The 23,377-nt window shown below is 35.9% G+C and overlaps 1 protein-coding gene across 1 annotated transcript in view; it reads right to left on the bottom strand.

Moving 5' to 3' along the window:
* The window catches only part of SEMA5A (semaphorin 5A), a 319,180-nt gene that overhangs the window by 90,496 nt on the left and 205,307 nt on the right, over positions 1-23,377 (bottom strand). Inside the window, exon 12 of the mRNA XM_041475880.1 lies at positions 5,050-5,257. Coding sequence (XP_041331814.1) covers positions 5,050-5,257 — 208 coding nt within the window. The remainder of the gene's footprint in view (positions 1-5,049; positions 5,258-23,377) is intronic.

Here is a 23,377-nt window from a genome sequence, read left to right on the forward strand (position 1 = left end):
GGAAATTTATGAGGACTCTGATTCTGGAATATTACTCTGGAATCACTAATTCAGTCCTCATGTGGTTCTGACATTATAATGCAGCAGCAGATTTCTCATATATAAACTGGAATGAAGCCTGCATATTTTGAAATCAGGAAATCCACCTGAATATCCAAAAATAAATACTTTGGAATGATTATTTCTAAACAGCAATTTCAATTCCATTTGTTGGCAAGCTCTTCTGGACACATGAGCACCTAGTAATGGTTTAGACCACATACTTGTTATTGGCTTATACAGTATCAGTATATAGGAATAATTATTTTACTATTTAATGTTATAGAGTGTTTATTACTAGGAAAACAGGTTCCTACTGAGTGTGAGGGTACTTCTGAGGATGCAAAATCTGCAGCTAGGGCAAAATAAAGGAATGCGACACTGGCTGAAATATTTAAATCAATACTCTTATGGGAGTTCTAGGAATGTTTTAGTTTTCTTCTGTTAGCTAATTCAGTACCCTTTCCAGCACTGTGCTGATAGAGTTTTCTTGTGTATGTACAGATTGCTTAACTGACAGCTCACAAAGACACCAAAATAAGAGTAAAGTTCAAAGAGCAAAAGGTTAGTTATAGTAGAATAGCTATGATAACATTACTTAACAAGACAAACTTGTGACCCAGTAGTATCTTAGGCATATATTGTAAAAAAAAAAAAAAAAACCAAAAAAAACCCCAAAAAACCAAAACTCAAAAATTTCCAGAAGTTAGTAGGTTGTTTTATGTCAGAGAAGTCACTATTTGTACAGCTTTTAGCAGATGGCACTATTTATTTACTTAGACATAACATCAAAGCAAGATTAGTTTTCAAGCCTTTCAAGTGTGTGAAACCTATCTTCCACCAGAAATACCAATCCTTGACCCTTGCTTAGTAAGATTTTAAAGAACATTGGGCTGATACAGACTTTTGTTGTCCTTTCAGAACTAATGCACTGAAAATGCCAGTACAAAGTATAACTTTGACAAATTTGCCTCAGAAAAAATCACTGCCATCCGGAGTTGCTTTTGAAGGCTACAGCTGCCAACAAAAGAAAGCCGACTGTTTCAGGGAACTGAGTCTCTACCTCCATACTACAGATCTTATGCCTTATTATGGATGCATAGAACCTTCAGAGTGAAACACAGAAACTGCAATTTTAGAGAGTTTAAGTTATCTTACGATAATTATTCTGTTTATCTCACATTATAGTTAATTGGCAGATATTTAAATGTCAGTTGTGCTTCATGCTTAGCCTATTCAACTCTGAAGAAGTAGGGAGAGATGGAGAATTCATCTGTGAAAATAGCTCCAGCAAATATCATTGATGGACTCCTGTAAAAGTTTCATAAATGTGTGAATTGCAATACCCAGGTGACAATAACCTGGCCAAACCTTAAGGATTTTCCCTAATGAGAACTGAATTTAGGTAACTACTCTGCTGCTTTCTGCACCTTGAAGATGGCAGGGTTTCTTTGAGAACTGATTTTCCAAAGTACTGGCACATCCTAAATTACTTTTCTCTAGCTGACTCTCAAAACCAGCACAATTATGACAGGATGTTCAAAACTATTCAGACATTTGCAGAAGTCTGCATGAGATACCCTCCACCTGCCCCCCCACGGAAACTGGCAATTGAAATAACTGGCATGGGCAACTCATGAATGATGGAAACATCAGAGCATAATGGAAAGTGCAAGCAACCTAAACTATGGGTGTGACGACAGGTTTTGCCAGTGGTAAGGTCTGCTGTCACAGCCATAAAGTGCAGCAAACCACACTTAAAACACACAAAAAAACCCCCAAACAAACAAACAAACCCAAAAAAAACACAAAGAAACAAAACAAAAAAAAAAAAAAAAGCCCAAAAAATTCACCTCCAAATATACTTTCAAGATTCTTTGTTAACAGTGTTTATGGGAGTAGACTCATGACTGGAGTGTGCTGAAGCAGATGGAGTATCTGTCAGAACAGCAGCAGGTCACAGGGTTCCTTCACCACTGAAAAGTGTTGGAGGAACAAACTTACAACGTGCAGAGCATATTAGAGTGATTATTAAGGAGACATAATAAATTACAAATAAAAGCAACAACCACATGCTTTAGAGGCTACTGTGGGAAGATGAAAAAAGGAATAATGAAAAACAATTTAAATGGACAATCTCAAGAAAATTATCTTGACATTGAGATACTAGCTCATGAAAGAGTCTGCTCAACAGAGGGACTGAAGTTGTATTGTCTGAAAGCTCAGCAAGACACCTCAACAAAAAGATTAGATAAGATTAGGCACTGCCATTTACACAAAAAGAGCAGGTGAGGTAGCACCTCTTCAACATTTTGACTTTTTAAGGCTGTAATTCATACACAAGCATGCCCTATTCCTCAATAATTATGTGAAGTGGATATTGAAGAGTACATGTCCTTGATCTGGGGAAGAGACTCCAGTTATCATTGATGGAATTTCAGAATGAAGCTTTGGCACAGTTATACAGCCCTACGTATGATAAATGTGAATACGTAAATTAAAATAATACAAGAAAAACCCCCAAAAACCACTATGTTCCAAGGCATTACATTGGATAAGGTTTATTCATTATTCTGTTTACCCATTGCTACAGTATAGAAGTAATAGTTTGTAACATAATAGAAGAATGTGAGTATTAAAGCAATGAGCAAGTTTAAGATGTTTCAATGCCTGGAGAAATGTATTGCCCCAAGTAATGTACTTGTACTCTGTCCACATGCAGAAACAAACAAACAAACAAAACCAAAACAAACAAACAAACAAAAAAAAACAACAAAACAAACACAAACCAAACAAACAGAAAAAAAACAACAACAAAAAAAACCCAACCAAATTCAGCATAAACCAGGAAAAAAATTAGTCAAACCAAAAGTAAATTATAGGTGAGAGAAAGATTACACCTGCATTCTCCAAATAACCTGAGTCCCGAATGATAGATGACAATGAAATTCCTTTTTCTGTCTGGATCACATCTGTAAATCCTCTCTTTTTTCACAAAACAGAGCTAGAATTGATGGTGAACTCTTTAACCGAGAAGAAAGCAAGGATGGCAAGTCTTTTGGTGCAATGAATATTTAATTACTACAAGAGAAGTCATACAACTACAAAAGACATGATTGAAAAACCCCACAAGGAATCATTTTATCTCCTTTTAAATAAGTCATTCCACTGGAAGACGAGACTTCATATACCTCTGGGCAGAGGAATAAATTATCATTTGAGCAGTATTTGAGGCATTTAACTACTGTTCTCAGTAAAATGGGAAAGGCACCACTTTTTTGTTTTGTTTTCTTTTGTTCTAAAAGAATTTTTAAAAATTAGACAATTAGAGCCCACTGCTCAAACAGGGAGAGGAATGAATAGCCTGCAGCTATGCATGGGGTCTGTAATTTGAAACAGCAGTCCTACCCTGCAGGGGCAGAAGCATGTTTGGGCTTTGCAGCTGGAATAAAAAGCTGACATGCTTTGGGAATTGTCCTGAGAGAAGCAGAGGTACCAGGGACCTTGGGGATTCACACCTCATTAAAAACAAAGTGAGGCACCAGCTTTGAAATGTCCAAAGTGGGCTACAGGCTTGGTGTAAATACTCACCACCACACATCCTTTTTCAACTCTCTGAACCAAGGAAAGATGAAATTTCCAAGGAAACTGAAACTATGTAGGCCACTAAAGCAACAAAATGCTTGAAGCAGAGACTTGCACATATAAAACTTTTCCCTAAAGTAAGATTTGCAGGACTTCCAACAGGGCTTCAAGTGTTCTTCTATTTCAATAAAAAATGCCAAAAATATGCTACATAAGACAGCATAAACAAAAAAATGGGCTGGTAAAAAAACCTGTGAAAGGTAGAATTCTTCCCTTCCCTGGTCTACTTGTTTTCTAGGGCACACCTCTATCTTCAGTCTTGTTTTCAACCCAGTAGCCTTTCACTGGCTTCCTGCATGGTACCAATCCCCATGGTGAGCCAGGTCCCTTGGAAATGTCCTTCCACTGTCACCAAGCCACTGCTTTACTACACCTGTGTCCCGTGGTCACTTCCCTGCTGTGACCAACTGTGTGGTCCCTGTGATGGCCAGAAATGTCTCTACCTGTGAATGGTCACGCTGCCTTTCATGGGAGGTGTAATATCTCTGCTGCACAAATAATGTCTCTGTGACCCTGAGTGTAGCAGCCAAGGGAGACAACTGGCAGCATTTCTCCCTCCTTTAACAGCCCAACTTTTCAGAGGAATGTGTGTTAAACAAGGTGAAGCTAAAAAACCAAACACGTCTCTGTCACCATTCTCAAAACCTCATGACTGGTTCAGTGCCTGTCTGATGTAACACAAAACAATCATACTGAATTACCAGGACCACAAATAACAAAGGGAAGGTACAACTAACTAGATGAAATTAACAATCTCTTATAGCATGTTTTGCAACCCAGATCTATTTTCAGATAGCCTACTGAAAAAGTTGTGTGCTGAACTTTAAATCCCTTAAATATCATAATACATACTTTTACCTAGTAGCATATTTAAATTTATTACAGTTTGCTGATCCAACACTACCTTTAAATAGCCACTTTTCCAAGTACTCTTGATTCTCAGTTCATCCAACCCAATTTGCTTCTGAATTCACAGAGATATTGTTTAATCAGTTATAAAACAGCTTAAAGAAAAACCCAGAAAAAAACCCTACATTTGTTCAAGTCACAAGCTTTAAATATATTAAACCAGCAGCTATATTGCACTTTACCAGATAACTGTTTTCTATATAAGACATTTCTTACTGTTTCACTTCACAATTCAAAATCTGCATAATGACACTTCAATTCCTCAAGAGCCTCATCTAGTCCTAACAAGTTAGTACAAGTAGTCAGAGGCACTTTTGATAAACAGTGTACACAGGAAATCGTTGAGAGAGACAATTAATTTGGATTCATACTTGCAGTCATTTATCCTTCCCATTTTTCTGCAACCCCCTGCACATATTTTTTTCCAGTCAAATAAAGCTAGCTGATTCTTCATACCTGTGTGTTTTGTAAAAGAGACATCTCTTCAGGGGGACCTTAATCACATGTTCCTGAAGGCCCACAAAAAGGACACTCTGGCTGTGCAGGATCTGAAGGCTCCTGATGGGCTCTCGCTGACTTTTTGGCAGGAGTTCAATTTCCTCAAGCAGGCAGCTGCTTGAAGTCTGGTTCACTGGGGCAAGTACTTTCTTAATAGTGCCATAGTCTGAAAAGACAAGAGGAAAATGAGTTACTAAAATCACACTAGCAATTCTACCTGCTTGGTGTCATTCAGTGAATAAATCTTTGTGTTGGATGTTTTCAATGAAGCCTCAGAATGCAGGATTATTTTGACTGAAGTTTCCTTATGTATTATAGTACAGCTAAAAGAAGTTACAAAACTTTAATGTCTGTTTTCATGTGATGCAATACATTTAAAAAAGAAAAAAAAAAGGAAAATATTTAAAAAGTTATTAGTGCAGAACAGCCTTCACAGCAGTAGTCACAAAACAACAAGGTTTCAAAGTCTGGCTTGATAAATGCACATTCATGCCAAGGGTTACTGATTTCAGTCTACAGGATTGTCCTACACTTTACTATATTTAAAGCAGTTTAAAAAGCATTAAATTCCATAATTTCCCATTTGTTTTAGTATTCTTTGTGTTAAAAACTATGGAGTTTAGATATGTATCACACTGATTTAATAAAGCACGTGTATATGAGTATGTGCAGGTCTTGAGTCTAAGTGAATATGAATGAACGAGGCTGAACCTCTTCTTCTTACTTATCCTGATTTTGACCTCTGAAAAATCATAGCTTTTAGCATTCGCTCTTCACTTCTATTCTTAATGTGATTTCTCAGGAAAGACATAACGCACTGAAAACCAGTGTTAGAGTATATGATAACATTTATGACTCACTCTTGCAAAGTTTTAAAATAATTTAAAACTATCAAAGTACATTTGTTCTGAACACAAAGGACCACATTCTTACACTGATAAATATCTTAGGAAGCCGCAGCATTATGCAATCTTTTATGTGCCAGCAATAGGAAGTATTAAAGATCCAATACTGCAAACACATGCAGAGATAAACCCTGAAGTCTGGGAAGACTTCCCTTTTGAGTTGGTAACAATGGCAAGGGGAATGTTTGGGAAGGCCTGCTCTGCAGTCCAGAAAACAGGGGGTTTGACATCACCAGCACAAGGCCAGAGCTGGCAGTGCAGGCTCTCAGGATGTATCTGGCCCTGGCTTGGTGAGTACTGGTTTTATCCATGGCAGGAAACGCCTGGTGGCCAAATACCTCTGTCCCCCTACACCAGCTCCATCCACCCTGGGAGCACCTGAGGCCAGGGGCTGGCACCCCTACACAGCCACTGTCCCCTCCAGGGTAACTGGGCTGAGGGAGGGCACATGACATTCCAAAACTTTGCTTGGGAAGTGGTGAGGAACAGCAAGTAAGCAGCTCTAAGAAAATACAAAAAAAGCAACCTCAAATAGACTCCAAAACTGAAGAGAAGAGAGAGAACCAAGATGACAGTAACTGTTAGAAGCTTCTCATTTTCCTGAGAAAGACTGAAACACTTATGCATAAGAAACACTTAAGCATAAGATATAACATCATATTATAATTCTATTAAACAGTCAAAATTAATTAGATAAATCATAAATTATTAGCTCAGTGTACAATATGGATTCCTTTTAGTCCATAGAATCTATAGATCAAAATTTTGATCACACCAAATCATGTATGCATGTTAAAATCTGCCTAACCTCTCAAGTTTTAATATAATCACTTCATGCACCTGTTTACATTTTTCTCCTTTTTTGATATAAACACGCTTGACCATTTAATAGGAAAAAACCTTGCAGTAAACTACATTTTTAATTTTTATTAACCTGTTTGATATTAAAATATCTAATTTGATGATCACTTTTTTCCCAAACAACGTAAAACAGACTTATATTCAAAATCTAATTAACTTGTTGCCAACACTCAGTTTTGCCCCACAATTAAGCAATAAGCAGCTCAGCTCAACAACATAACAAGCAGCATTCCACTGATGATTACTGGACACAAAAATCTTGACTATAATTACACCAAGTTTCATGGTCAAAATATGGTCTGAAGCATGTCCCAACATTTCAGAGCCTGTATGTCCCTGTTTTGGCTGAGGCAGAATTAATTGTCCTCACATTGGCTGGTATGGGGCTGTGTTTTGGGTTTGTGCTAAGCACAGGGCTGATAATACAGAGAATGTTTTTGTTATTGCTGGGCTTCTTGATGAGAACCAAGGCCTTTTCAGCTCCTCATACTGCCATGCTGGAGAGGAGGTTAGGGGTGCCTGGGAGGAAATACAGCCAGGACAGGTGACCCCAAGTGACCAAAGGGATATTCCATATGACATCATATTCAGTTATAAAGCGGGAGAAGAAGGAAGAAGGGGAGAACATTTGGAGTTACGGCATTTGTCTTCCCTAGTCACCATTACACCTGATAGAGCCCTGCTCCCCTGGACATGGCTGAACACCTCCCTGCCCATGGGAAAGAGTAAATTAATAGTAAATTGATTTGCTTTGCTTGTGTGTGACTTTTGCTTTTCCTATTAAACTGTCTTTATCTCAACCCATGTGTCTTTTTCCAATTCTCACCCTGATCGTGCTGGGGAGGGGAGGGGAGGGGCTGCATGGTACTTGGAGGATGGCTGGGGTTAAATCACAACACTATGTTAATTACTGAGTGAAAGATGAACAATTGTCTTTTGAGCATAGAAGTTGGAAAAACATACTAAGAAGAAGAAGGAGCAGTGAGATAATTTTACAGATGTAAATTAATTGATATTGCTTTATAGATCAATCAGTGCAACTCTATATCATATGCTTAACTGGCAGACAACAGATTCAGTGTGATTCATGACACATTGTATTTGGCTTGTCACAGTTTTCCTGCATGAGACAAAAATCAGGTACGCACGCATTCAGCATGTGCTTCTTCTACAGAGCAATATTTCTTCCTACCACTGTGCTGGGTCTGGCATCTACAGACTGAATCATTTGCTGTCACCTTCCCCAAGAGAAGAAAAAACACATGACTGCAGGCCTCCCTCCCCAATGCCTACATACACATTCAATTTAGAAATACATCTTTGGACAGGAGAATATGATCAAACACAAATACTTTGTGTTTCTTGTGGCTCATTTATTATAGATGGCAAACTTACAGTTCTTTTTATTCAAGTGTATGACCTGGAGTTCATGGTTACAGCAATATGCCATCCCAGAAAGAAATAAAATATTCTCACTTTGAGAAGTGCAGCACAAATGCCTTCCTCAAGACATCTGTCATTATTCTTGTTCTTCCTTCTTATCTTGGCATACATTCTTCATTCCTCATATTTCCTTTTGCTCTCTTTCAGCATCTCCCAAACCATTCCTTTTTCTTTTGTTGTATAAGAGGATTAGCACTCAGACACATTGAAAGTCACAACTGACTGAGCTTCAATTGAAGAAACAGGGCCTGAGATCCCACAGATCACCAGGAGGAAACACTGCTCTTCTCAGGAGCAATGTGGGTCATATGCAAACTCAACAAAAAGGAACAGAATGTTACCTGAGATCTGCCTCAATAAACTTCCCTGCTTCTGTCTTCTGCAACCTCTCTTCTCTGCCTTCAATTCCTACCGTGTATGACTTTGATTTTGCAAGGACCACTTGGGAGGCCAAACTAGGGTGAGGATCTGGTTGCACTCCACAACTTTGAGACAGGCACAGATTGAATTTGTGTTTTGCTCACCAGTCTATGGTACATAGCTAGGTTGTGTAAATATCAATGTCCTTAAAATATACTAGCAGGCAACATAGCTATATCAGATTTCCTTACAGTGGAAAATCATAACCAGTGATTCCAGTGCTTCCAAAAGCCAGGTGTTCTGCTCCCGTGTTTCCAATTCTACTACAATGTGTGTCACATTATGCAAAGCCTCCTGCAAAGACTGCAGATTTCCTAAAGATCTTGTAGAAGTCCCATCTTCAAAAGTGTGGTCTGTCTGGCCATTTTCAAACCATAGTTGCAAAGCAAAATAGGGTGTAAAGAACAGTAGGGAAAAATAAACATGAAACATGTCTCTAGGGCATGGAGTTTTTCAGATCTGTCATAATCTTTCAAGTGCATATTTAGTTATATAATCAAACTAAGTGTCCACTTCTGCCAAGACACAGCTGAGAAAGATAGTAACCACAGAGCATCTTAACAGATGTAACTTTATTGCCACGGACACAGCGAAAGCTGCAGTTTCATCACAAATGTCAAGCCTGAGCCTAACAGACATTTAAGAATTCAAATGAATGGCATCTTTGCATCCTGACTGTAAGCAAGACATACTGGGATAGATCCAGACACTTGACAGCCTTTTTTTAAGGATGGCTGACTATATAGAGGAGTAGTAAAAGATAATGACATTGGCCAGAATGAGTAAATAATATGCTTTGTTAGCTTGTACTGCAGTAGTTTAAAGAGACTGGCAAAACCAGCAACTGAACATTAGAAATCCAAGCACTGTGAATTAAGAGAAAAAATCTTGGTGAAATATTGCTATGTGATGTGTAGGAGACTATGAAGCACTGCATGGAGAGCCTGGGACGGTGTTTTAGAGAACATGCTTAGAGGCAACAAAGTCTGTAAAGAACAAAATTATAATTGGACAAAATGAAAGGACGATTTCTAAAAGTGAAAAATAAAGTTTAAGATGTAAGACATGTAAATCATAGCCAGCCATGGAAAACACTGCAAGAGTGCAGCTGGAATCATTATAACATCTTAGGTGGTAACTGCAAAGCAAAACAGAAAATGAACATACAAAACAAACAGTAGATGCAACAAACTAATAAACTCATAATTCCCTGAGTTTCCCAACAGAAATAAAAACACTCAAGGAAGCTTTAGCAAATTCTTGCTATAGAGAAGAATAAATATTTACATGAGCTATTATGTTTACAAAATATTACTGCTTTCTTCAAACCAACAAATCATCATGAGGCAGTATAGAAGTAAGTGCCTTTCACTTAGTCAAAAGAAGAGAAAAAATCTTCACCCATTCATTTTTGAGAGGGAAGCACTTTCAATCTTAACTCTTGCCATAGAACCTTGGAGAGTGTGTTGGTCTCCAGAAAGCAACTGAACCAGCACCAGGAGACAGAATCCAAACCAAGGTTTGCAGAAGAGAAGCCTACAGTATCATCTTTTGTTAATGTAGCTAAAAATCACTTCTGTCTTCTAAACTATATGAGTTGTAAGCAAAATAAACTAATAGTCTCAAATATCTCTTCAGGACAGCTGTATGCCTATATTTAAGACTCAACAAACATTCCTGCACTTTCTGAGCACAACAAGGTGCCTTTAAAAGTCCAAAAATCCCCTTACATATACCAAGAAAAACCTCAAGAAACAGCAAAATCTACTGTAAATTACAAACTGTCAATGTAACTATGGGTCTGTTCTTCAAAATTCCCACAAAACATTCTTCAGAATAATACTATATCTTAAGAAGATGGAAGGATGGGGCAATTGTGATGGAAAGGGGCAGTCAACACAACACACAGATGCTAAAGCAACGTTTGCAACTTCAGGAGATGCTTGTAGCTAAATTTGAATAAGATCCACCTGTGCAAGAAGTACTCTACTCTATATGTCATAATATGTGAAAACAGACTCATTGATAAATTTAACAGTCTGGCAGCACAATGACCAGGGAATTTAATAGATGGACACTTGAGAGAATACATTTTAAAGTCTAGCTGAAACAAACATGAATTATGTGTATTTTCAAGATGTCTAATTTGAAATAGACTTTGGAAAATTATATCCAGTAAGTACTTTAATTTTATCCATTATACGCTGGTTTTGCATATTATTAATTGTTTACAAATTATTTTTCTCATTGGAAAATAAAAGCATTAAGACACTATTAAGACTGTTGACATTAAAGGAAAAAAAATCTGTTAATGTTAAGCATCTTGTAAATAATATCCATATGTACATATAAATAGTGGTTATAATATTCATATAAAATTTGTATTAAACATCATAGAAGCAACCAAAAAAACAGGACATTAGGATCATCTTCAAGAGAGAGGTCTTTCAGAATAATAAATTGAAATACCAAATATAAAACTGGTTAACCAAATGTGCAAAAGCAAAAAAATCAAAGAATGTGCAAGGTTATTGATAACCATTCAGCCACCGTGAAAAAATGTATCATCAATATTTGCTCTCCTCCACCACATGAACTGGAAAAAGCCCTACCGTGAAGCAGAATGTGCATTTGGCTAACAGCAGAAAATCATTCCAATGAACAGAAAGTATTAGGTTGCATAAGGGCTTTAGTGTGCTCGACACAGAAAAAAAGTTGCAGGAACAGCAAATGCAGCAGCTGGTTCAGCCTAAAAAGGGGAAGCCCAGGACTTATGATTTAGCAATCTGTGTAACATCAAAAAAGATACTTATGGTACAGAGAATGCAATGGGTTTTAAATCCTACTCTTCTGTGCCCTTTCTAAAAATAAATTTAAAATTAGTTAAATCATCAGTAGAATATGGATAATTAAAACTATTATCTGTTTTCACACAGGGGAGTGGGGTACAATTAGATTTAAAGCAAGGGTATGTTTAGAAGACAAATAATACAACCATGCTCTGTAACTTCAGTGCTTTTTACCTTCAGTTTTCTGGGATACATAGTTATACTTGAGATACAAGAATTCATTTCTAAATCCTGCTCCAGTCTAAAGGTTAAGTAATAGATGAGCTTCAACTTTTCTTTACAAATGAAATATATACTATGGGTAAGCATAGTACTTCTACAATGATTCAGAAAACAAAAATAATATAGTTTGATTTTAAAATTCCCACATTAATTTACAACTTTAATTTAATTTTTAAAATATTTTTGTATGCATATTCATTAATTATTTAGAGAAAAGAGTGAACCTGAAAATGAATATGTAATTGTGATGCTTTATCAAGATGCAGATTTTAATTTCTTTTCCTAATTTATTTTCAGAGCTATTTTACATTTATCTCTCTATCTGAAACCTCTTTGAACCATCTGATTAGTGTGACAGTTAATTTATTCTTTTTTTCTACTTTTAATATATTTTCATGGTGTAATATATAGATGTGATTTTTCTAAAAGTACGAGACAAAAATGGAGGTTAAAAATCTGAATGTTCTGTTTTGTGGGTTTAACAGAGAATGAAATGTGATAAGCTTATGAATCATTTAAACAAAAACCACTGTGATTTTCTTACTATTACAGGTCATTATCATTGTGATGACAACAAGGCAAGGGTGGATATTAAGAGAAATAAAGTGCATTTAGTAGGTCAAAAAAGCAATTATGTAACGATATAACAAAACCTCCTATGAAATACTGTAGCTGGAATTAGAAAAAAAATCATGTTGTTGCATTTCCCTGAGAAATGTTGCAAATTGTTCTGCCCCAAAATGGCTAAAAAAATGTTGGTTACCCTCTGTGCCATCACTTGCAGGAAACAGAAAAGCTTAAGCTTTCCATTATTCAGGTCTCTTAGTTTTTCTTACTCTGCTACAGGATACTTGAAGGAAAAAAAAGTATGTAAGTGACTTGGAAAACTCATAAATCATTGCTCATTGACATCTAATTAAATTTCAGTAAATTAAATTAACTGATGCAATTTAAAAAATTAAAATATGCTACATTCTGGGGCTTGAAACATCTTGCACTTTGTTCATGTGAGACCTTAGTACAAAATCATGAATATTTTTGGTGTTGGAGTTTTTGCCCCCATGTGAAGCAAAATACAGGCATAAAAACATCTCTGTTCTAGGTGTGTTACAGGAACAAAACCAGGATATGTTGGTTTTTTATCATTCCAGAATTTAAACCAAATCATTCTTTCCCCATGCTCAAAATCAAAGGACTTTGCAATTCAGAGGTTGTGCAGTACTGCTATTGCTAGAGAACAACAAAAATATAAGGATCTTTGGCAATATAACAGCATTGAATTCTAGAGCTTAAAAGCTTTTAGCAAAGTCCATGGTCATTGCTGCTCTGCTGGCATATCATTAGATAGAGAAGTTAACAAAATTAGCAGGAAAGTTAAGACTTAAATTTAAGAAAAAGCAAATACTAATGAAATAAAATTTCCTGCTTTGTATCAAACTATATACAATACAAAGCAATTGTAAAATGGAACATTCAGTTGTCCAGTGTCTTGGTAATTAGAAAGGAAAAAAAGAGAAGTGTTGAAAAGGTACATGCATAATTTAATATATTTATTAAAAGCTAATTTTAAATTATATACAAACAGCTATACCACACAGTGCTTAGTGTATTAATGGTTTCAAACATCAAGAAGGTACTCAACTTAGGAAATGGGAAAGGTTTGACTCTTTCCCAGAAGAGAGCTTTGGAATCAGTAGAAGAAAAACACAGAAAAACTCTATATTAAATAATTCTTTTTGGGGTAAGACCCCGAGTATTTCTGCAATCTGGTGCAGTTTTGTTTTTCAATTCTTGAATGCAAGGACAGCAGTTTTGAACGCTAGTCTATAAAAAGCAAGCACACATAATATTTTAGATTTACGTTCTTTATCTTTGGCTCTGACTCCTTCATATTCCCTCTTTCCTGTTATATTTCAAGTAAATATTGATGTTCTTCCTTGTAGTATTGGAAATTATTTCAAATCAACACTAAAATGAGATACATTTTTGATAATGCTTGTCAACAAAGGAGGTCTGATGGTCTATTACACATCCCCAGACTTCCATGTAGGGGAGAGAACTTAACTAATTTGTCCATTATTAAAAATCTGAGAGGAGCAATTTTAACCAAAAACTATTTGCATACGTTCTAAAATTATTAGCAAGATTCTTAATGTCCCAGTGGCTATTCCAAGAAAAATTCAGAGTTACCTCTGAATTTGTACCTTTTCAACTAAAGGACTTTCTCATGGTTGTATGTCAAAATTTAATATATATTTATTTTATGAAGGGAATATTTATGGACTATTCTTTCTGTACAGAAATTTGAACTGTTGACTTTAAGAACCTTTTCCAATAAAAAAGTGTTGATCTAGGTACTACTTATTCAAAAATAAAGACCTTTCTTCAAAGTCAATGTGTCTGGGAGGACAGAAAGAACATGCAAATTAATGACATATGCAGATATGATGATATATAATCCAGTAATGATTGCAGAACAAATTCCCTCTCTTAAAAAGAGTAAAATAAAATTCTAAAACAATTGTCTCCATTTGAAAACAGAAGAATTTTGGGATGTATCTACCAATGGAAATCCAGAGAATCACCATCTCAATCCTCTCTTTAGGAAACTGTTTTCCAGAGGAATAGTTTGCAAACATACAACAATTTTTAGAATACTTCTGTCCCTGTAGATTAAATTGTCATGTGCTATAGTGTCTCAAATGCATCAAGGATATAGTCAGTTTGCAGTTGAATTAGCAAAACTTTCTTCCAGTAGCTACCATGCAGAGTTAAATACCTGCCTTTAGCACAGACAATATCCACTGCTACATTAAGTAAAACATTATAAATTGGTACAAATAACATTCCCACTAGTAGGATTTCAGATAAATCAGAAAGTTTAGGAAATAGGGCACTTTGTGTACCATTTCTCAGCAGCCATTTCATGCCTCAGATTGGAATTTAACTCCAAATCCAGTCAGACTCATTCAAAAATCTTTGAAATAGAGAATTCAAGCTCTTAACACAAATTCAGATCTACATAAGACTAAGATGCAAAGCAACTGGCAGCTAAACCAAGCAGTATGCTTTGTTTTGTCAGACTATTTCTACAAAGTTGAAGAATTTCTAAGAATTCTCCTAAGTCCTCAAACTGGAGCTTCTAACTCCTCAATCTTCTGGAAAAGACCAAGCAAAACCTATACTAAATAACAAGTACGTGCTGAATTACGTGTCTCAGCCACCACATCAATTATGTCTGTTTCTTTCACAAAGAAAATTAAACTACCTCAGATTACTAGGTGGATTCTCATGTACTCTAGCGGCAAAGTTTTACCCTTCCTAGATCTAGACCAGATGTTTTTTCTTGTCTGACCAAAAGAAGTAATTTCAACAATCTCAAAATATATATATTTTTAATGAATCATGCTCACTGACCCATCTTTATCTACTATTTATCTTCTATTTCCAATCTTATAGAGATTTTTCAGCTTGCTAAAGATGAGCCTTAGAGCTGAGATAGAAATTCATAACATTTTGTCTGTGTTGAAGATTGATTACCCATAACAGTTCATGCACTCCACTTAGAATTAACATGTCTGTGGAATGCCTATAAGCAAATGCTATGGCAGCTACAGTTTCTTAACAGACTATGATTGATAAGAAAACATTTATTAATATTTCATTCTCTGATACATTCATTTTACTTGCTGAGGTAAATGATTATTTTCAAGACTTTATGAAGGGGTATCTTTTATCTATTTGCAATCTCATTTAATTATTTGTCAAGTATAAGTGTTTTATTAAAGAACAAATAAAGCATAATATATAATAAATACACTTTTTAAATTAAAAATTTTGGGACTTGTGAAATCTGGATTCAATTGCCAATTTTTTTTTCTCTCGATTTCATGCGTGGAACTATGAAAAAGCAGTATTCTGAACAATAACACCACCTAAAGTGAAAAAAAAATTAAAACTTGACACTTCACTTCCTCTTTCATTTTACCATAACAATATCTAATCACAAATATTTTAACAGGTACATTTCCCCACTGAAACATCTTTTATTATGCTATTTGCTTGGCTACAGATTTGATTCCACGACAAATTCAAAACCAGTGACAGGTAGGTACTTTATTCTCCCTCAGTATTTAGGAGACAGTTAGACTGAAGACAGAAAAGTCTCAGTTGCAGCCAAGAAAAATCATGATTATTTTTTATGCCCTGCAAGGAATAGGTGTTTTCCATGTCCTTAGGGATTTTTTGGGAAGTTACTTCTTAATTAAAAAGACATTGGAAAAATATTTTTATAGTCCTTGGAGCAGGGAACAAGGTGTAATCTCTCTAGCTGAATTCTCTACCTACTTGGTTTGATAGCTGCATAGCCACAGGAACTGTGTGCTCTGCATGCACATTAAAACAGTGCCAGTGAGTGGATTTGGGAGGGCTCCTCCCCATCCACAGCAGCCCCTTCTCTCCTGGATCAACCATTCAACAAGGAGGTGCAAGGAATGGCTTTGAGCTCTGAACATTATGAGGAATTAGACCTCAGCTCTACATACCCACCACAGATGTTGCTGCCATCCAGATGATGTCAGCAGCAGACTGGCCCTCCTCTCTTGTGCTGATGTGTTTATTGCAGAGAATAATCCCTGAGAAATGCATCCAGTTTTCTCTATGCATAGCTACTTGATCATGTCCTTATACAGGGTATCCCCATTTCTAACCCCTTCAGGAAGCTATATTAAAATGTGAATAACAATACTTTAATTATTGCCAGTGGTTTAAGAAATGCAATTTAAACAGAGAGGATATGGTTAAAACTACATAATAAAATCTTCAGATGAGGCTTTAATGAGTTGAGGAAAAAAAAGCTGTTTGTCAGGACTTGGCAAAGAGATGATGGACAAGAATTTCAAGCTTGGCTCTAGTACCTCACACTCTTTTTCTTTTTTTTCTTTGGGGAGGTGTCAGGAAATGTCAAGTAGGGTATGTAGATCAAGGCATAATTTGTAACAACACTGAGCAAACATTTCTTGATTTTACCAAACAATATTCTCATTTTGAATTCTTATTTAAATTACTCAAGTTCTGTCTACAAAAGTACTCGGTAATAAAAATAAATGCAGAGATCATGAAAAATTATGTCAGCATCCTCAAAGAAGGCCAGTAAAACATTTTTTTTGTCCTGCATCACACTAAAATAACTTGGCACATTAAAAGAAACATTCTTCCATTCTTCCATATGTAAATGTACATATTTATCAGTGTTGTACATTTATTACTACATCTGAATCAAAGAGATGCTGCCAATATGCACACTGACCTGTGAGCATGTGCCATAAGATATCAGTACCAAGATTCCCACCAGAAATCTTCCTAAGTCTCAAATGTTTTGGTCTGTTGGACATGAATCCTTCTTTCAAAACAACACCATCAGAAGAAATGATTATGAAAGGGCTGTTTAGGGCTGTACTAAGGTTGTACTTAGTAGACAGTGAGTTACCTAGTTTGTACTTCCAGACAAACTAGGACAAGATAGGCAGCAGTTCAGATACAACTAGCGGAGAGGACTGTGACTGACAACATGCTTTTATTTCCAAAATTTTACTCACTACATACAGTTAGATGATAACTAAACAGATCCAATATCAAGAGCTAGACGTGAATAACACCTATCCCAGAGAATGCCCATTTGGCAATATACTGAAATTACAGTCCCTTTTTTTTTGTTTTGGCAAAATCTAGCTTTTACTGCACTAAAAATGACACATACACACACAAAACATGAAGGCCTGAGGCAAAGAAGACATTAGAGTTCTTATGGTTCTAAGTGGGAAACATTACATTTGTCAAGAGACATGCAATTTCAATATCCTGGATTCTAAAAAAGACAAAGAAATAAAACTATAAGGTTGTTACTGGTTGCTGAAATTGACTACAAAACAAAGTCTATATTAACTTCCCATAAACTTCTCATGAAGAGAAAACATTCAAATTTTGAAGAGAACTTTTAAAATATTGAATCAATATCTAGGACTGGGTTTCTCAGATAATGGAGATGAGTACCTCTCAAGAGTTGTATAACCTCCAACTAAAGTTGTACAGTAGGTAATAAATATAGATATTAATCACAAGATGAAGTGGTTTTTGGGATTTAAGGCTTGATATCTGACACAGAGCAGCAGTGAAGAATGCCACACTGTGCTCAAAGGAAAAAATTACTATTCAAGAGAAGCACTGGATCCCTGCCAGTCTTCCAAAGTTGAGATATAAACTCTGATTGGATCTGACTGGACAGGGAGTGCTTACCACTCCTATTATTTTTTATTGCCTTACTTTTTACCACCAAAACAATAAATACCTTGTAGGACCCAACACATGCTATGAATATGATAGTGCTTTCCTACTGAATAAATTTCTCAGTGCCCAGATCAAAGAAGCATTTAGATGCACAAGTGGAGAAAACTGTTTCTCAGATAATAACTCACACAAACCTTGCCTGATTTCTTAACCAAGTCATATGTGGTCATTTTCATTGGAAGTGTCAGCAAGACAACTGACTACTGTGCAGATCTAGAAGCATCACCAACTTGACTGAAGAGAAAGTTTCAGGAACTGTCCTCTACTCAAACTCATTTGTAGTTTGCATAGCACGTGCCCCTGTGCCTCAGCTCCTAGATGAGACAAATCCAGAACATACATTTGTATACAACCTCAGCAGCAATTTCAGTGTAAAACATAGCTTTTGCTGAGAAATAGAGATTGAAAGAATGATGCTGATTTTTCTTTCTAATCATAACAAATAAGAAATTAAATGGACAAGAAACAGAAACTAAGTTAAAATTAGAGAAAAGAATCTCAGAACCTCTCACCAGAAGTTGTTCATCTCATTACTGTCCCTACTACATTAAAGTAGCCATGGCTACAGTACATAGCGACGGTGTACAACACATAGAGTCATATTACACTATATTCTTTATATAATGGTCTAGGAGCCAGGATATCTGGAAATAGCCAGAAAGTCTCACAGAGCTTGTTAGTTGAAAATCTTTGTGTATTTCCTAGGCAAGTGATGTAACCACTATTCTGGCTGCAGTCATTGCTATTCCTCCTAAAGGTGTGTAGCCATAGAACCAAATTTCCAAGGCTTATGGGATAAGAAATAAAAATAAAACACCCTTAAAAATTAGAAGAATGAATCTGTAAACAAGTAACTCTTTGCTCCAAATATTATGACTCTTACACAGTGACTTGACGAAAGTAAAATGCATGGAACATAATCCATCTTTTGTGATATAACCTGCAGATAACAGGATTCTTCACACAAATACCACAAAATAATATAATCAAGCATCTTCACATTTGGATGACTTGCAAGACACATAACAAAGTAAGTAAGGCATATCATTATTGAAAAATTCTTTGGCTTGTTAAGATTTGCCATGTCCAGAGCAAGGGGAAAAAAATCCCAATGATCACTAGTGCCACTGCTTGAAAATGCTTAGTTGTAAACCTCTGGATTTATTGAGGTTTACCAGGAAAAATTATGCAGAATGAAACCAGGAGTTCAGTAAAATAGCCTGTTTAATGACTGCATTCCTGACAGCTCACACTAAATCTTGTATATATCATGGACAAATACTTGTGATCCAACTTTGGTATTTTTAGGGTCGAAGTTCAGTTTCACGTAAGGTTCAAACTTTTTTCTCTCCGTGATCTAACTATTTCACTTTCTTCTTTGGTTGGCATGGGTTTATTGAATCACTTCTAGGCATGTCCACCTTAAAAGAAAGGAGTTTTTTAAAGTAAAAGGCCCTGCAGAATATTCTAAAGAAGATTCAGCAACACGTGACAAAGTCAAATCCCTTCAGAAGCAAAGCTTCTTCCCCACATCTCTCAGGAAGATTCCTGAGTACTGTGTACTCACAGAAGGGCTACACAGTTGGTACAAACATTAAATTTCAAACCCAAAATAAGGTTAATTCCAACACTGTTTCCAAAATTAAGACCAAGCCTGTTGACTGGCAATGCACCTATTGGGGAAAAATGAGAGTTTTGAAGGTAGCCAAAGATTATAATAGATCTTAGCTTTGGAGACAGCAGAACAACACTGAGCACCATGTAAGATACCTCTCTTGCACACAGCTTCATATTTTCTGCATTAGAATTACCCAATAATAAATGAACATAGACGTTGTCAAGTCTAGTTTCTTCTTCAGGAAGAAGTGATATTTCCAAAAAAAAGGAAAGGTTACTTGGCCATTCTAAGTTTATAAAGTAGTCAAACAGGATTTGAAAGCTCAGCATCACTATGACAAAGAGGAGCTGTTCTTTTTTAATGGAAGGTTGGGACTTTGTCTCCAGCTCTTTACAATCTGTTTCCCTCCCTGGCCCATGCATTAATCTCACTCCCATGCAAGCAGAGCCAGCTGTTCTTCAGCCAGTAGCTTCTTCTTGCAGCAATTCTGATTTCCAGTGGCAGCACAGAAGTGCACACACCGTATGTTCTTCGGACATTTATTTATAGTCTTTATCTGACAGAGCTGGGCAATTATAAAGACATAATGATAATTTGTGAACAGAAAAAAAGCACTTCTCCTACTTAAATTTGTCCCTTGAGAAAACAGAACACCATCTACTTGCAGCAGACAATTCATGAACCTGATAACTAAAATATGAACAAAATCTATGAGTAAATAGCAACAACAAACTAATCAAAATCATGACCTATTTGTGGGTTGATTATAAAAACAAAAAATGACTACAAATTAGTGCTGGGTAATTTGTGAACCAAATAAAGGGCTGCAATTCTCACATATAAATTGCTGTCAATGAATAATTTAACCAGCTCTAGTTAGAGCCATCTATTTATTAAGAAAGCTCACCAACTGGATCCGGCAGAATGATTTATCTCTATACACAGTGATAAAGCCAAGGGAAATTAGTACTGCTGGACATTTTAAATGCCCAGTTTGATCCTCTGGAGCCACACAGTATAATTTAGAACTATGTAGCACTGATTTTAGATGTAGCCACTCTCATTTAGTACCATTATAAAACCACTTAGCCCAGTATGGATGACACAATACATAAGACAGGGAAAAAAATCAACATTTCTTTTTTTAACTTACATAGAAAAAAACCAAAGGTTTGCATTATCCTTCTTTGCCTTTAGAGATATTCTACTTGGAAAATAACATAAATATGCTAGCAGAAATATATAGCAAGCCTTCTTAGAAAAGCAAGGATAAATCCCAGAGTGATCATTAGACTCTTCAAGACAAAACCATGCAATCTTTTACATTTTTTTTTTTTTTTGAACTTTGCAGCAAATTTTTTCCTGAAAGGATTAACAATATAAACAAAGTATGAATTCAGCTAAGGTCTTCCTTTATCAGAAACAGGTGTCACTGCAAAAGCAGAAGAGAGTAAGGTTATTAATTTTTTGGTTCCCTCTTTGACTTTTTGAAACTCTGACATTGCTGTCAGCACTGGTGTCTTTCAACATGAACCACCTTCCCCAGTCAAAGTAACTGATGAGTATCCTTCCTTCAAGCTACTTAAAATAGCATTGTATAAGGCCAGAAGGCAGCAACTTACAGGGAAATAGCTTTAAAGCCACTGCAAGGGTGCTTTACAACTCTGTAAAAGTGCACTATACCTTTGTCAAGCAAAGGCATAAAAAACAAAACAACTGTGTTTTCTGCAACAACAAAAGAGAAATGGTTTTTAAAAAATGACAACACTGTGCCACAGTGTACATGCCCCATTATCCATCTGAACTCTTATTCCACTGTTTCTGGTTTTGAGCTAGAAAGGATAAATGCATACAACAGACTACCTATTACTTTCACAGTTGGCTTCTGACTCAAAATCCAACTATTTTGGTCCTTATTGTTTATGCATTCATATTGCAATTCTAAACTAAGAAAGTGGTTCTTAACTGAGATGAAAAGTCTGTATCTCCTTTCCACAGAAATTATCTACAGATTACTTCCAAGAACCTCAATGCACTTAAGATAATGCAGTCAGGAATAGCACCAAATTGGAAAAAATGCAGCCAACTTAAACTTTGTTGCTATCTTCACCATGTATGAAACATGTATAAGCACATATTTTTGCTCATAACTTTCAGGATGGCAACTGCACAGATGCTACATATATTCTGACACCATGTGTATTGAACTGTGAAAGCTGCACACTTTTATCAGAAGCTGTAGTCTGCCAGGAAAATGACAATATTTCATCAGAGACTTTCAAGTAACAACACACAAGACTTTTTTTCTTGCTAAGACCTTGGGTTGTTTCCTAAAAAAAAAAAAATAAAAATGAAGTGTACTGATTACAAATCAAAATTTACAATATAGAACTGTAAAAAAAATCACAGAGAAATAATATCAGCGAGTACTTTGCATCAGTTTACTTCCATCTAGCAAGACAAAGAGAAGAAATACAAATTGTTATGATGGCATTCCCAAACTGAGTTTCAAGCAAACTTCCAAACCTCTTTATTAGATGGGGACTAGTTTCTGTATCATCTAGTTTCAGGGCTTCATGAGAAAAAAATGTTACATTTGTGGATATTTACTACCTGTTTCAACACTTCTAAAGGCAAATGTATCAAATTTCTATCTGCATTTTCCAAAAATATCTTTTGGAATATCTTCATGAAACCTCTCTACTTTTTCATTATAATTGCCGTATGTCTTTCATCAGAATTCTTTTTGTCATTATTCTCGGCATTGCTACCTGCAATTTTTAGAACTTCTTGGAAGCCTGTTGTAATGTCCTCCAGTGACCTTTAAGCCTCAGATAAAACCTGGTTTTATGGCATAAAAATTGTGACTCACTTCAGTGAGCAATTCACTCTTTAGATACATGCAATGTAGCCAACAATAAATCTTGCTTCAGGTTTCATACTCTCTTTCCAGGTCAGTCATACTCCAATTTCATCAATGCTGTACTATAAACCCCAGTAACTGAGATCTACCACTGGGCATATACCACTTCTGCTCAGGATACAGAGGGGACATTCTCTGAGCAGTGGGATTGAAGAACAGAACAAAACACGGGAGGTTTTTCACCAAGCAGTTTTTAAGGATGGCCTTTAAAGTTTTTCACCAGACAGTGCAAGTACTACATTTTCTGACCTCCCATGTTTATTATATGTTCATAATGCCCTCAAACCAGACACTATATCTAGTAATTTTCTTATTCATTTGAATAAATAAATACATTTTGTGAAAGTCCTCTGAATAAGGGCTACCTGCTCCTGCTGCAGCATCCTATTTTGAACAAAACCTATCAGCAATATTTTTAACCATGGGACATCTAGGCACTTATAGTGTAGGGAAGAAATAAAACGGAGGAAAGAAATATGAAGATAGGGGAGAAGGGACAAAAGGAAGGGAAACAAACTATGATATATTGATTGGATTTTTTTTTATGAAGAAAGAAGCCTTTCAAACTTAGAGAGTTTTAAGGATATTTAGTTTTTATAGCTTGCTCTACCTTTCATGAATTGTTATAGATGATTTTTAGCTCAGAATATCATGAATGCTTTACTTCATCCATGCATGCTTTCCTTGATCTTCCTTTTTA

This window comes from Pyrgilauda ruficollis, unplaced genomic scaffold (assembly GCF_017590135.1).
Source record: "Pyrgilauda ruficollis isolate IOZ18807 unplaced genomic scaffold, ASM1759013v1 scaffold37, whole genome shotgun sequence".
NCBI lineage: Eukaryota > Metazoa > Chordata > Aves > Passeriformes > Passeridae > Pyrgilauda > Pyrgilauda ruficollis.